Source organism: Melanerpes formicivorus, unplaced genomic scaffold, assembly GCF_026170545.1.
Source record: "Melanerpes formicivorus ecotype bairdi unplaced genomic scaffold, bMelFor1.0.p_v2 SCAF_1, whole genome shotgun sequence".
Taxonomy (NCBI): Eukaryota; Metazoa; Chordata; class Aves; order Piciformes; family Picidae; genus Melanerpes; species Melanerpes formicivorus.
The window spans coordinates 28,426,941-28,442,615 of record NW_027142353.1 but is presented as its reverse complement, the minus strand read 5'-3'; the positions used below and the strand labels follow the sequence as shown (position 1 = coordinate 28,442,615).

Genomic DNA, 15,675 nt, shown 5'->3' with positions numbered 1-15,675 from the left:
TTTGGAGAAATAGGGAGCTTCGCAAATAAATGAATGTAAAGAAAGCTTAGATAAATCTATGCTCCTGGCCTGCAGAAATGCATAGGTTAATAAATCTGTCTCATTTCAAAAAATGGGAGTAACGATATTTACTGTTCTTTGTATATCTCTGTGATATGGATATATACGTATGGATGGAAAACAATGTGCCATAGGTAAACAGCATATCTCAAAAGTGAGTACAAGGTAGATTGCGAAATTCAAATTTCAGTATCGAAGCAGAGGAACTCAGTGGCATGAAGGAAATTAAGAGGAGTTCAGAAACATAATGTGCTTTCTTTTTCTCTTAGGTCCTGTACAATTTGTTCAAGTCTTTCTGCCAGATGCGCACAATTCAGGTTATTGACATATTCGCTGGGATTGCTAACTTCTTTGTAGTGGGGATCGGTGGAGTATTGATTGGAATCCTTTTGGGATTTGTAGCAGCCTTTACCACCCGTTTCACCCATAAAATCCGAGTGATTGAGCCACTCTTTGTCTTCCTGTACAGTTACTTGTCATACATAACAGCTGAAATGTTTCATCTGTCGGGCATCATGGCGTAAGTACCCCAAACTTCAGTAATAATAGCACCCAAGTAAGAATGCCAAAGGAAATTGCAGGGGTGACCGGATTTTGCAAACCCTGCTATATGGCATCGTTCCACTGCACATGGCAGCAATGCTGGCTTGAGGATTTCCGGCCTCTCCCCTCCCACTTCTATCTCATTCTCTCAGCTTGCCACCACACCAGCTGTGTCACTAAAACTGTTCATGGCATCGCACCATAAACCATATCTTTTAAATGTTCCAAGTTAAAAATAATCCCACATATTTTCAGTGGTATTATTTTTAACCAGGATCGCTTTGGTGACCTGTGTCCTTGTGTGACCCTACAACTAGTCATAAGGGCATGTCTGAGGGGTGGCCCACAGGGATGTAGGTGAAGTGGTGGCTGGGAGGAAGTGGGAGTGGCAGCTAGGAGCTTCATGAACTGGCTTCACTTCTCATGCCAATATATTGTGAAATTGTGTCTTACACTTAGTCATGTGAGTAGCCAGTAAGTACCATTCAATGAAAACAATGCATATATCATTAGAAGAAACTCCTGCTGGATTACAAGCACAGTAAGGATTGGGTGTACATAAAATTTGCAGAATCTAGTCCTATGGTGGTATAACCCTTTAGTTTAGAATCTTGGTGTTAGTTGATATCCTGGTGTAATAATGCCCTCTGAATGCATCATTATGTATGAAATAATACTGATTTTCTGACTTTGAAAAGATAAAAATATTTTAATTCCTCTGTTTTTTTCACTCCTGGGCTTCAGTAAAGACAGAGCACAGCCTCTTGCTTCATGCTGTTTACTGTAACAACCTCAATGTTAGAAAGAGCCTTTATGACATTTGATATACTGAAATGGTTTGCTCTGGTTCCAAGTAATATTTTTAAAGGCCAGACTTCTTTAATGACTTTGTGTTGTTCTAGTGGCAAATATGAGTCACTCAGGCACTAGGAGCATAGCTTTTTAAGAAAGCTGAGATGTTACTTCTGGATATCACTAATACTTACTAATACTTTTCTGATGACTATTTTTCAGGAAAGTGAAGATAGGTTTGATATCATAGTCATACCAATATATGTTTTTTGGGGGCTGGGAAGTAATTTGCATGGAAGCTTACAGATGATGATTTCACTGGTATAAAAACAGAAAAATGCCATGAAATGGGAGGGGTTAGTACTTTAATGTAAGTAAAGAGCTAAAGATTGCATGGGTTTCTTCCTCTGATATGAGCCTAAATAAAGTAACATATGCATCCATTTTTACCGAGTTCATAAATGTGCCATCTCTTTCCCTAGCCTCTATTAATAGCATTTATGCGGTTTCTAGTTTCCTCCACTTCTTAAGACAAATGTCCTTGACATCCTATGATCAAATACTTAAAGGGCTTCTAAACCAAAGATGTGTGGCTAAATTGTACATGGGAAAAATTGTGGCACTGAGTATGAAAACACTAATTTGGCTAGGCTGCATCATGGTTACAATGGAAAGGGCATGGTGGGTTTGCTGGTCTGCTGGATCAATGGACCCACCTCATACCAGTGCCTGCCACCAACACACCAGTACTTCCCATGGTACTAACAACCCATTCATTTTCATTTGTAACAGTGGCCCCTGAGATGATGCAAAACAGAAGAGGAAAACCAAGTATTTTTTCCTCCAGCAGCACAGTAGAAAATAAGTTATCTTACCATACGACCCTCTCTTTTTGAAAAAAGCATAGAGCTGTCAGCAACACCCAGGGGGAGCAGGAAAGGCTCTCTGCAGTCATGTTGTGTCTCAGATGTCAAGAGATGTAAATTGTGTCTCCTCCCTGCAACCCATTGGAGTAAATCTAAACCTGCTTTTCAGATTTTGTTTGTCTTTGAACTGCAGAGAGTATTTTACTCTGTGGCACACTGCAACATACACCAAAATTGAGTTCCCTGTCATTTTCTGCAGCAAATGGCTCATGGCACAATTACTTGCATCTGACTTCAAATCAGCCCTCCTTTGAGCATGCAGTTGGACCAAGTGACCTTGGAGTGGCCCTTAGAACCTGGATTATTCATTCATTATATGCTTCTGTAGGCCATTTATTGTTCAGACTACAGAGAGTAATTGTCTGATCTCACCTTGTTCACCCATATCATCGTGAGTCTGTTAAACTACTGATTCCCACTTCCTTCATAACCAGGTTCATAAAGATACTCAGTGAGACCTTGTACTTACGCGCTGTACACACCCACGCCCCTACACCACTTTAACAGCAGGACACGAGCAGGAACGTACAGTGTTATCAAATAAATAAGTTACATACACAGACTGGCTCATTTTTGTGCAAGCAAGGAATTCACTGGCAGAGGAACAGAGGAAAATAAAAGGTGCTTGTCCCTCTTTTGATAAGTCTGTGTACTCTTCATGAGGACAAATAATTCTTGAAGCATCCATGTAGAACCCCTACATCAAGTTAACTGGATGAATTAGCAAATGGACTGAACGATGTCCCTGCGAGCTGCAGTGAGAAACTCCTCTTCAGAAGCAGAAAAAAGAGCTCCTTCTGTAATTAGAGGCAAGCTTGAATCAGGATCACAGGGGTAAAAACATACTGATGTGAATCTGAACTGCATTTGCTTGGTTCCATTTGTAATTATAATGGTGCATTTTTCTGCTGACTCATTAAGGCCATGAAGCAGCAGAACTATTTAAACATGTTCCTTTTTTGTTTATTTGCTTTTATTTACTTATTATTTATTAATTTTGTTTTTATTATTGTTATTATTTATTTTATTTATGTTATTATGCATTTATTTTATTTTATTATTATTTATTTTGGTTTTATTTTGGGTTTTGGTTTTGGTTTTAGTTATGTTTGATTTGGGTTTTGTTTTATTTTATTATTATTATTTTGTTTTTATTTTGTTTTATTTTGGTTTGGTTTGGTTTGGTTTGGTTGTTTGTTTTGGGTTTGTTTTGTTTTGTTTTTCCAACAGTGACTTATCAGGCTGGAAGGATGAAACATTGAAAGGACTGTAAATTTAATAGGTCAAGGAAACTTGAGGATTGAACTTAGTGGCCTAGTTTATTGCAGTCATGACAGAAACTGTTCTGTTTGTACAGGAGGACTTTTGTTCTTCAGAAGCATGGAAAGTTGCAGATAAATTGCAATAAACTGTTTGTTTTTTTTTTTCTCCCCTTCTTGACCAAGGCAAGTACCTCAGGTCACAGAAATGGCAGCCAGAATTGATATAGTTGCGTAAGAAATATAAAATAAACTACACTTAAGCTTTTGCTTTCATTATTGTGACAGTAAACATTAACTTGAGAATAACATATTATATTAATGTGCATAAAATCTTGCCTATTAAAAAAAAATTATACTAAATTTTAACACTGTATTGACTTGTTTTCAAGTTAAAGAGATTTCAACAGGTTTTTTTCTAACATAAATAAGTACTCTGAAAAGATAATGTATTCATAAAGTAAGCATTGGTTAGCGGTGAAATATTATTGACCCAAAGAGTAACAAATAAAGGGCAGCACTATTTTTATACTGGTGAACCAACACAATTAGTCAACACTAATTGAATGAATGCAAAATGTGTTGTCCCTTTAAATTCTAGTGGTTAAGCATAGTAGGTGTTTTAAGTTACATCCTGCAAAGATCCTGATTAATCTGGTGAGAGATTCTTATCAGACATCTATTTACAGTCTCTCCATTACCTCAGGATCCAAAAACAAACTGTGTCCAGAGCACACTTTCATATTACCCCCAGCTGCAGGGCTTTCCTGAATGGCTATAATCATGAAAGGTATTTATTTTTTAAAAGGCAATAAATAGTACTAGAGTGTTTTATTGTGTTTTTTTGAGGCAGATCTGACAGCCCCAATGCTTTGGGCAGTAAGTTGCAGCTTTGAGACTCTAAAATGACTGCGACTCTAGAATTGGCTGTTTTGCAGCCTTCCACTACATTCTTGCTATATTACATTTGGTGCCTTTGCACGTGCCAGCTCCACTGTGTGCACCATCAGCTGGAGGTATCTAGGATACATTGGACTTGTTATACTTGTGCAGATAAGCAGTGCTTGCACAGAAGGACTGTCACAATTCACGATACAACTTGAAATATTTGCAGGTCTGTCACTGCAGACTGCAGCTTGTGAAGAACTGCACAAGAGTTTGCCACTTAATATGAGACTTCTGGGGGATGAAAAATATTACTCATATACATTTTTAAGGTTGACCACCAGAGCTATGTGTAAACTGAAGAACCTAAGAATGTTTGACAGCTTTCAGGGCTGGATGCATGTCATCACCAAGTCATCATTCTTTGTCAAGATAAAAGCCCCATATATGGCCCAGGTCCCTCTTCCACTTTCTTCCCAAGATAAGCAGGCACATATGTTAGTGCTATCTGTAGTGACAGTCCCCATTCAGGGCAACTGTGAGATCAGGACAAGGAAAAGAACTGTGAAGAACATCAGCAGTCTGACAGTATTGGTAAAAATGGAGGACCTCCGTTGCCCCAACCACATGCTCGGACTAGAAAAGTTACCTAAACCACTGAGTGTTGTAGGGAGGAAGTTTGCATGTTTATTCTTCCATGGCAGATCCCATGAAACCATGATAAGCTTTGCTTCCCAGATGGCATGCTACTCTTGGGCCACAGAGATTCTTTCTGTTGGCTGTGGTGAAATCAGCTGGCAATGAGGAGAGAGCTGACAGTTATGTTAGTGCTAAATGCAAATAGTGGTCTGGGATAGTTTTACTCAAGCTTTCCTTCTTAGTCTTGGAGTTTGCTTGAGCTGGAGCAAGTTTTTGTGTGGTAATGGCCGTTTTACTACATCTGCCTCTCCATCACAAAGTACACGTGGAAAATGCAAGGTGAAGGCCAGGTTAGGACACATGTTCTGCTAGCAGACCCTCTCCATCTGTATTTGTAAGCCTGTACCTTCTGCATTTTACTGCATGTGTTCCCAAATCAGACCTTCTTCCCTGGGTTTTAATCACCATCATGTGCCTGCAGAGGCTGTGCTGCTTGATAGACATCAGTAAAGTATGCTGTGTCTTTTCCCAGTGTCCAGGTGTCCTCTCATGTTTGTCTCTCAAAAGTAATGCTATCTAGTCATTTTGGGTATGTGGATGTGTTGGTGAGGTCAGAGATCTAAAACTATGTTTCAGATCTTGTCTATTGTCTTCCAAAACAAACCATGCTGACTTCACATAAGAGAAGGAAATTCTGGACAAAACTGACTAATTATTTAAGAGAAACACGTTCAGTCTGTTAGAGACTAAAGATTCAACTGCTGCTATAGACAGTCTCTTGCAAAACACTAAGAAAGTTTACTATGTCAAAGTCCTTCTGAAGTTTCTGCTGCTTCTGGGATTCCACTTTGTGCTTTGAAATATATATGTACTTTAAATCCCTTCTTTTAGAATAAAGAACTTAGATGTGCATTCATAATGTCAGTGAGCTTTTTCTGAGCGCTCTCCCAGTCTGCCTTTCCATTTACACTCACATTCAGGGACGTTTGAGTTATTCAGAGATGGGGCTCTTGTCTTAGAAACAGGACATGCTCAGCGGAAGACTCTCTGCAGTGGGATCTCCATGAGACAGGGGAAAGTGTTCTTCAGCTTTTTCCAAAGATATGCTCGTAAACCTACCATCCCCCTCCACAACAGAGAGATGTGTGGAGATTTCAGTAAGAAGAGATATTCCCCATGTTGGCAAAAAATTATAAACTGAGAGCCTGATGGAACTGGGGTAAATAACCATAGGACAAGTCCTCATGGGCTATATTCAGAAAGCCATGGTTTCACTGAGAACCTATGCATGGGTATGTATAATTTTTTTAACTGGGAAATCGGAGAAGACATGGTTTTGCCCTAGACAATAGAATCAGGAGTGACAGCTATTTCACAGTTCCCTTATCTTAGTTGCCCATGCTGATCATTACTAGGCAATTCAGACTATGCTTCCCTACACTGAGGTATCACTTTGAAGTTAACCTCCAGTCAACTCTGCTAACTGTCATTAAACTTGTAAGCTTTGTAGCTAAGTGGTCCTCAGCCATCCCTGCATCATGGGCAACCATAGTGAGCAAGTGGTGTACAGCTAGCAATGTAATTCTTTGCTCTTCTTACTGATTAGGAAACTCTGTTTACTAAACATACTCAAAGCTTGGACCTGTAAGTGTACTTACAGTAAGCCATATCTCCTATCAGCTGAGATACCCATTTCATTAATCTGAAGGCTATTTAAATGTGCAACAGCACCAGTGTGATTTGTGGTGGTGTTTTTCTCCTATTCAGTCCCATGCACAGGCAAAGTAAGCAGGGGCCAGTAGTGGTGGAGGATGATAAACTGTAGCCTTGCTGCTTACTTTGCCTGGAAAGGGGAGCTGGCTACATCACTGCCATTGATGAGGGCAATTGTTTGATAAGACAACCCTTGGTGTAAAGGGAGGGAAGCCCTACTCCAGGACATACAGTTGCTACCCTGTTTGATGTCCTCTATCAGGAATTGAAGCAGCAATTGTATTTTTCTAGAGCTGCCTCTGGCTCTCTGCAGCTCTGCCTTCTTCAAAACAGAGTTCGAGTGACCTCTGCAGAGATCATGCAGATGCAATATGTGACAAATCTCTCTGTACACTTATGTCCTCTCAGACACCTCCCCACCATGGCAAAAAACCAAACCAAACCAAACCAGCCAACCAACCAACAACAACAACAAAACCCCACCAAAACCCCCCAATAAAGCTCATGCCCAAAGCTGTAGGTTCACCAAAGTCTATAAAATTTACATTGGTTATAGAATAAGTTACAGAATAAAATAAATATTTTAAAGAGGATTATGGAAATGTGAATAATATTCTGTAGAAATGAAGCCAATGAAATAATTTTTGTAAGAAATCATGTCAATGAAATATAGGATAATATTTGTCTTTCAGAATTACAGCTTGTGCCATGACTATGAATAAATATGTGGAGGAAAATGTTTCTCAGAAATCCTATACAACAATTAAGTATTTCATGAAGATGCTGAGCAGTGTCAGTGAGACCTTAATCTTCATCTTCATGGGAGTGTCTACAGTTGGGAAGAACCATGAGTGGAACTGGGCCTTTGTTAGCTTCACCCTCCTTTTCTGTTTAATCTGGAGGGCTCTGGGTAAGCAAGTCTCAGACTATGTGTCAATGTTCTTTCCAAGTGAAACTTTTAAGTTTCAAGTAGAAAGTACCAAAATGTAGCCAAAGTCCCATATGTCTGATATCACTGAGTCAGCTTCCACCTTCCCCCAAAATAGAACTCAAAAATCACTTTTGTCCTGATCCTGCCCATCTAGAGACAGAGGTAATTTACTTATTGTTCAGAATACATGCATTTAAGCAAATACTTATTTACGGAGAAGTTACTTTGGCTAAAAAGAAAAAAAAAAAAAAAGTCATTGCACAACAATTGAACAGGTTCTAAGTTTTTTTAATTTATGTTTCCTAGCTTCAGAATTTCCCCAGTCATAGCCCTAAATACCATCAAAACAGGAAATTCTGTAGTCAACATTCAGATATATATTGTGAAGAAAAAAAACTCCATAAGAAACTGAATGATCCTTCTTAGTTTGTAGTAACAAGTCTTTACCTTGAGACCTGAGTGCAGGTCAGGCTTGTAGGTCTTAAACCTGTCCCTCGCCCCAGTTTCATTTTCAATGATTATCTCTCCATGGCTAAAGACAGCTTATGCTCTCATCTGCCTCTGCACCTCTACATCCAGCTCTGAAGTCTCTCTCCAGTTCATTAGTATAGACTACTTTCTGTTCTGTACCTGCAGTGCCACTATTAATACCTTGTGCTGAAAAGCAGCTGAGCAGCCTAACTGCTCCCCACTTCCTGGTCCCAGAACTTGCCCCCTTCACCTGCCTTTTTGCCTTTGCTCTACCACATCACTGGAACCTTTACCTTCAGTATAGCAGCATGCACTGACATCTCCTCCCTCCATCTCCAGTCCTGCATCTCTCATGTATATGCAAATAAAATTGTGTGAATAGGACTTTGCAGGATTCAAAGCATAGGCTGATGGCAGTGACAAGCCAAAGTGTTCAAATGCACCTCAAATCCTATTTAAAAAATATCAGAAATCTTACTCTATACTGATACACAGGTTTATTGCTCTTCTAAAGGTTCAGAACCTAACAGATAGTTATCATGTGAAGATCAGTTAGCTGCTACAGGTGCTCAATCCATGTGGTTAGCTCACAAAATATGTTTAAGATGATGTCCTTTATCCATTTACATTTTTTTTAATGGTGTTTTTGATCTGCTAAGTAACATCTAATTCCTTCAATAATATATAGGTAAGAAGGAAATAAAAGTGACTTAAAAAAATATTGGTATTGTGAGGGATTTCTATATGAATTAATTTCCCTTTTTTCTCTCTTCCTCCCTGAATTTTCTTTTGATGTGTTTGTTTTGTTTTGTTTTGGGTTTGTGTTTTTCCTTTAGGTGTTTTTGTTCTGACTAAGATCATTAACCTGTTCCGGACAATTCCTCTCACTTTTAAGGACCAATTCATTATTGCCTATGGAGGCCTCCGAGGAGCTATTTGTTTTTCACTTGTATTTCTGCTTCCTCCTGCTGTGTTTCCCAGGAAGAAATTGTTCATCACTGCTGTTATTGTGGTGATATTCTTTACTGTCTTCATTCAGGTAATGCATTTCATCCTCTGGACAGACAAATTGTGAATGAGCAGTGGGTAACCCCCCGAATATCCTAATTTATTGCAAGAAACATATTTTAAGATACTCTCCATGGTCACAGTTAAAAAAAAAGAGTCATGCATATCACAGACAGGTATCAGAAGTATGACAGTTATTAAGTATTTATGCTAATATGCAAGTAGTATTAAGCGTTTAATACCTAGTGAGGTTGGAGTAGAGATAAAAAATAATCTGGGTACAGCTCCAGCACTAATTCCTTGTAAGAATATTTAAAGTTGGGCATTTACTCAGGAGTTCAGTGCTGAATATGGTGTGCAGTGAGCTGGGAATGGAAAACACTGAGAGTACTGAGAGGTGGAGTGTTTGAATCTGGTCATTAGGCAGTGGTGCTGCAAACCAACTGAACATGCATCCAAAAGCATGTAGAAGAATGTGTAGAACTTGACTGTAGTGTTATCCTGGATGTGGAGGCCTGGCCAAGAGTGACAAGTGAGAGGGAAGTGACTGAAAACAACATTTCATGATTCTGTGATTCTGTGAGGTTAAGATTCTCAAATAAACACACCAGGCTAGTCATTATCTGGAGCAGTGACAGAGATTTGAGACTAGTAAAAGGAATTTGAAAAACAAATATTTTTTCAGCCTGTCTTTCTCATGAATAAATGTGCTGTGGAAAGTAGCAAATATCTGTGCTCATTCTTGGGAAAAGGGAAGAAGGTGGCTGGAGCAGTTGGAAGACAGTTACTTGACCTTATCATGTGAGCTATGAAAACTGATTTTGAAGGAGAGAGTACTTTAAAATATGTAGGCAAATGGAATATGTTAGGAAAAGCAATATGGTTTACCAAAGGGAAACCTGGTATCATTCCCTGATAAGGCAATTTATTTGCTAGAGTAATCTCATCTAACTTGACTACTGTAAAATCTTTGGGGGTAGGGCATACATAGGAGATTGTTAGCTTAAATATTTATTAAACCAAAATTTAGATTCACAGTAGCATGGTTGCAAAGTGAATGAGGAAGGAGCTGACAGTTTTTCCATTAAAGGGAAACAGAAGTGTATGGTTCTTTTGGCCAGAAACCACCTCTGGAGGTCTCTAGTCCAATCCCGTGCCCAAAGCAAGGCCACCCTTGAAGCTAGATGGTGTTGCTCAGGGCCATGTCAAGCTGAGTCCTGAATATGTGTGTGAATGGAGATTTCCCAGCTTCTCTGGGCATCTGCTTCAGTGTTTGACCACCATGGTCAAAAATAGGATGCAAAGATGTTATTATTCCTCATGGATGATTCCTGGGGATGGTTTCATTTAATATTGTTGTTAATGACTGTGGCACATAACTGCAGGACTCTTTTCTTGAAGAGAGGCTTTGGAAGGTGTTTTCAGGGTGACAGCAAGATAGGGTATCATGTAGAAAGAAACAAATAACTGAGGGCCAATACAATAGAGAGAAATTTAACATTAATAAGTGCAAACTTTTTTGCTGGGACTGTCTTAGTAGGGGGTTCTCTTATGAAGTGGTGACCTTTCATTTGGAAACAAATAGGGAAAAAGACTCAGCTATACTAGTTGATAATGGGGTAGAATTAAAGCCACTAATGCTGTGGGGACAGAAAGGTAAAGTTGATCTCAAGATAGGTATTTCTATAGATTTCTGTAGATAGATACTGAGATATTTCCATCAGAGAACAGTGCCATATACTACAGTGATCATGGACCTAGTGAGCCTGTCACGTGAAAGTAGTCCAGGATGCCTTGGCCTTAGCAAAATGAAGGAGAAGAGGGACTGTAATTACTGTTTATATGAAGGAGTGAATACCAGAAGAGAAGGAACACTCTTTAAACTAAAAAGACAAATGTTGGCAGAAGAACAAAGTGGTACAAAGTGACCATGATGCAATTAAGAAGCAGCTTTCTAATTATCAGAACAATGAGGTTCAGGATGAGTGCTCAGTATGAGCAATGGGGCAAAGAAACCTAACTACTTTAAAGATAAAGCTTGATTCATTTATTTAAAAAAATAAAATAAAAATTACCTGATTGTCTAGGATAGTAGGGACTGATCTTAACACCATGAGACATCAATTCCTCTCCCCTGTGCCAGTAAGCCTATACAAATAAACAAATTATGTCAGTTCTTCCACAAATAATTGTTCAAAACCATTATGTCATTCTAGGATAGGCAGAGCTTTTTGTTCTTTCTCTGAGTGTAGTCAAGCAAGGACTGTACCTGCAGGTACATGTCTCTGTATCATGACCTTGAATAGCAGTTTTATTGCTACTCTTGATACATCTTTGAGTTTCCATTTTGGAAACAATCATTAAAAATGAGGACTTCATACTTTTGCTTTGGAATGATTGGAGGATCTGTTTATTAATTCAGAAAACAAGGGAGGGGTTTTCTAATACATAACAGAACTGAAAAAAAAATACTATGGTATCCAGAACTGAAAAAGGTATCTATAGCCATTTTCAAGTTGACAGAGATGGAAAGGAGTGAAAGGTTTTGCTTTTTCTTTATGGACAACACCCTCAGAATTATTTAACTAATTTTTTTTTTTTCCTTATTCACAGGGAATAACAATTCGCCCACTGGTGGAGTTTCTTGATGTCAAAAGGTCAAATAAAAAGCAGCCTGCTGTCAGTGAAGAAATTTATAACAGGGTATGCTGCAGCTTCAGATAAAACCCTCATATAGATGAAATTCCTAGTGACTTTCAGTATACAGAGAGGCACACACTCTTTTAGATATTTTTTTTTTCATAGCTGTTATAAGCAACATAACTGTAAAGCTTACATTTAACCTTTGGCAATTACCAAAATTAGCATTATTATGTATCATTATTTTGGAGTCTTCACTTTCTTGTTTCCCTTTTGAGGTAGATTAACTTCCTGTAGTGTGTTTCTCATATGAGATACATATTATTTTAGAATTTGGCAACATTAGGAAACCTTTACCACTTTAATTACATTACATTTCATTTGAGTTAGTTTAATTAAAATGTAAACTCCTCCTAAGCACACTCTTAAACTTACTTAATGTTAACATCATCAGCCTCCTTATGTATCTCCAATTATTCGAGTTTATTTGCCATACATGTTCTTGAATGTATTTCTCTTTGTAGCCTACTTGTGGCAGGTAGTTTGATATTCCAAAAATGATAAGGGCCGTATTCAGCATGGAAGTATATCTAGATGTCCTCATAGCCTCCACTGAATTCTCTCCAGTAGTTCCTTGTCTCTCTTGAACTTGGAGCCCAGAACCGGAACACAGTAATCCAGATGAGGCCTCACCAATGCAGACTAGAACAGCTGAAGAACCTCCCTTGACCTTGCTGGTCATACTAAACTTAACGCACCCCAGGATACCATTGTCCCTCTTGGGACTTTCTTGCCCAGGTGCAGGACTCTACACTTGTCCTTGTTGAACTTCACTGAGTTCCTTTCTGCCCAACTCTCCAGCCTATCCATGTTTTGAGTTCCTGTTTTCAGAGCTTATCCTTTTAGACATATCTACCAAGATTTCTCCTGCTGTTTGAGAGACCCCTATGGTAGTACTTGAATTAAAAGCAAACTGATTCTCTATTTTGTAATTTATAATATGCAGAGGAATATTAGGTGATCAAGATGCTTTGAGGTAAGGCTAGACCACAGTTCCATAAAACAGGAGCTCATTTCCTGAAGGTAGGTATCTCAGCTCTGTCCTGGACACCCTGAGGGGCTGGTGCTGATGTAGGGAGCTGCTGTCCAGTCAGGTGCTCTCCTCCGCAAAGCCATACTTGTTTCACTGTCAGGCCTGGGGAAGTCCCTGCATAACTCACAGGCATATCCCTGAGTGTTTAGGGAATTTAGAAGAAGTGAAAATATGAGAAAAACCTTCAGACTCAGGTAGATTGATTTTGAGGAAATTAGCAATATATTTCTGTCCTTTTAGGGATGTGAGCTAAGGAAGCTCCAGTGAAACAAAACAGAGTTTGGCTCTCAGTTCGGTTAGACTGCACTTAGCTGAATTGAATTGTCACCCTGAATTCTAGCTACACATTTCTGTTTTGAAGTTAGAATCTACTAATGCCTGAAGGCAATCAAAGTGATGTTATATGTAATGAACTGATGTTTCCCTTTTAGTTCTTTGACCATGTGAAGACAGGAATTGAAGATGTGTGTGGACACTGGGGTCACAACTTTTGGAGAGATAAGTAAGAATGGCATTTAAATATCTTTGTTATACAGGAGGGGCTGAACTGGCTCAGCAGCAACAAAGAAAGGCTGTTGTGCATCCTATTTCATTTTTAGCATTTTATTCTTGAAAGTGGATGGTTGTTTTTGGAACATGTGGGTTACAAGAGGAAAGTAGAAAAACATTGTCTTTTGAGTAAGCCACAGGCAAGCAGTACAAAATCTTCCAACTGGGAAGAAAGGCAGCCCTCTGGTTCAAGAATAAAGTACCTTCTGAGGGTGTGTGTCCTCTCCCTAATCCTGACAATTCCAGAGCATTTCCTGTGTGATTGATGACCCTTTCATCCTGTCCACCTTTCCTCCTTCAAGTTGTATGTGTCTGTAGTGTTAAGTGAGGGGTTAGTTTCTTATTTGATGGAATATATACAAAAGCTTTGGGCCTTTCTCTAGAAAGATCAAGGCACTAGCTGGCATGAGGTGCGTGAGAGATCCTAATATCAGGCAGCTCCACAGTTCTTGATGATAACATTTAAGACTTTTGTGTCATTTAAGAATATTGCCACTGGCAATACCTGAATAATTCATGTTTTCACGTTATCTGCTGTGCTGTTAGGCACAGTGAGGGTGCTCTTCTGACAGATGCATGACACGGATAGAACTTTCCTTTACTCAGTTTGGTTCTCCTCCAGTCTGCGTGAGACCTTTAATTAACAGATTACAGAGCAAAGAAGGGTCCCACCTCTTCATGACCTTTGGACCTGAACTGAAGAATAATTTCAGAAGGCAAATCACCAGAAGGCAAAATATTTTCTGACAAACCAAATTACCCGAGCTGTAATCAATATTTTTTTCACCAAACATCCAAGAGGACTGCAATTGCATTAAAGGAGGGAGAACATCTAAAGTTTAACAAGAGCAAATTAAAATTTCAAAGAAAAAGCAGGTGGTGCAAATTTAAACCTTTTATTTGTTATTACAGTAAATATTTAATGTTCTCTTTGTCTCACTGAAAATGGAGAATTAAAAATAATATTGTCTAATAACACAGAATATCTAAAAGTTGAAGGTTGCTGCTAGGGAGACTGTCCATTAACGTATTAATCAAAACACAGGTTAAAACTATCTGAAGCAAAGATGAACTTGACCCTTTTTTATGTTACTCAGCAGCAGGCTGTTAATATGAACAGACACATTCCAGGGGAATAAACTTCTTCACAATTGGATTAGGTACAGTATATTGGTTTTCCTTAACTGTGCACAGTAAAAATTAACTGGTTGGGTTGCTTTGCCTCCTGTACAGGTTTAAAAAGTTTGACAATAAATACTTGCGAAGACTTCTAATCCGGGAGAACCAGCCCAAATCCAGTATTGTTTCTTTATATAAGAAGCTGGAAATCAAACATGCTATTGAGATGGCAGAGAGTGGAATGATAAGTAAGGTCCCATCTTCGGGATCTCTCAGGTAAACAAGCAAACATTTTATGTGGGTCACATAATTTATTTCACAGCTAAGCCTGTAGGCAGGATGATCACTTTGACTTAGGACACTTTGTATCTAATGTCTAAGTAAATCGATACAACGCAAGACCGTTTTGCCTGCAGCTCAGGCATAGAAGTGCCTGGTGGGCTGTGCTGGTGCAGACTATATAGTTTTACAAGGGCAGCTGCTCATAGGAACATTGATTTACCATGTAGAGCAGAGCTGGATTTGAATCACTGCCTGCCCATCTGCTGCAAATAGCTACAGGGAAAGCCTGAGGGAATTTTTGAATAGTACCTTAACCAAATCTTCATTTTAATGTAATTTATATCAAATTTTGGAGATTGAGTTTTGAGCCTTACCAGTGACTCAAATGAGATTGAAATTTCCTTCCTGCACATTGTGTTTTCACCTGTTTCTCAGATATTTTGAAATGTTCTTTCCAACTCTTTACAAGGGAAATGGTTCAAATGTAATCCCCAACCATTAAAAAAAAATTAAATGTTTTTTTTCTCTTGTCCCTCTATTGTCCCCTTTTCATCCTGCCACAGTGAATATCATGAAGGAAAGATAAAGCCTCTTTCTCCTGTTGAAATGGAAAACATGCGGGAAATACTAACAAAGAATCTCTACCAAATACGACATCGAGTAAGGACAAAGTTTTGCATGCTTAAATATCCCACTACTCTTTCAATATACTGATTACATTCCTAACATATCGTCATGCTAGTACACCTGCTGTACCATAGCATA

At 38.8% G+C, this 15,675-nt stretch overlaps 1 protein-coding gene across 1 annotated transcript in view; it reads left to right on the top strand.

Annotated features, from left to right (window-relative positions):
• LOC137441098 (sodium/hydrogen exchanger 2-like) overlaps positions 1-15,675 on the top strand; it is a 36,785-nt gene that overhangs the window by 11,425 nt on the left and 9,685 nt on the right. The window contains exons 3-9 of the mRNA XM_068137959.1: positions 330-580; positions 7,510-7,727; positions 9,056-9,258; positions 11,841-11,930; positions 13,392-13,462; positions 14,743-14,904; positions 15,474-15,570. Of these exons, the coding sequence (XP_067994060.1) occupies positions 330-580; positions 7,510-7,727; positions 9,056-9,258; positions 11,841-11,930; positions 13,392-13,462; positions 14,743-14,904; positions 15,474-15,570 (1,092 nt within the window). The remainder of the gene's footprint in view (positions 1-329; positions 581-7,509; positions 7,728-9,055; positions 9,259-11,840; positions 11,931-13,391; positions 13,463-14,742; positions 14,905-15,473; positions 15,571-15,675) is intronic.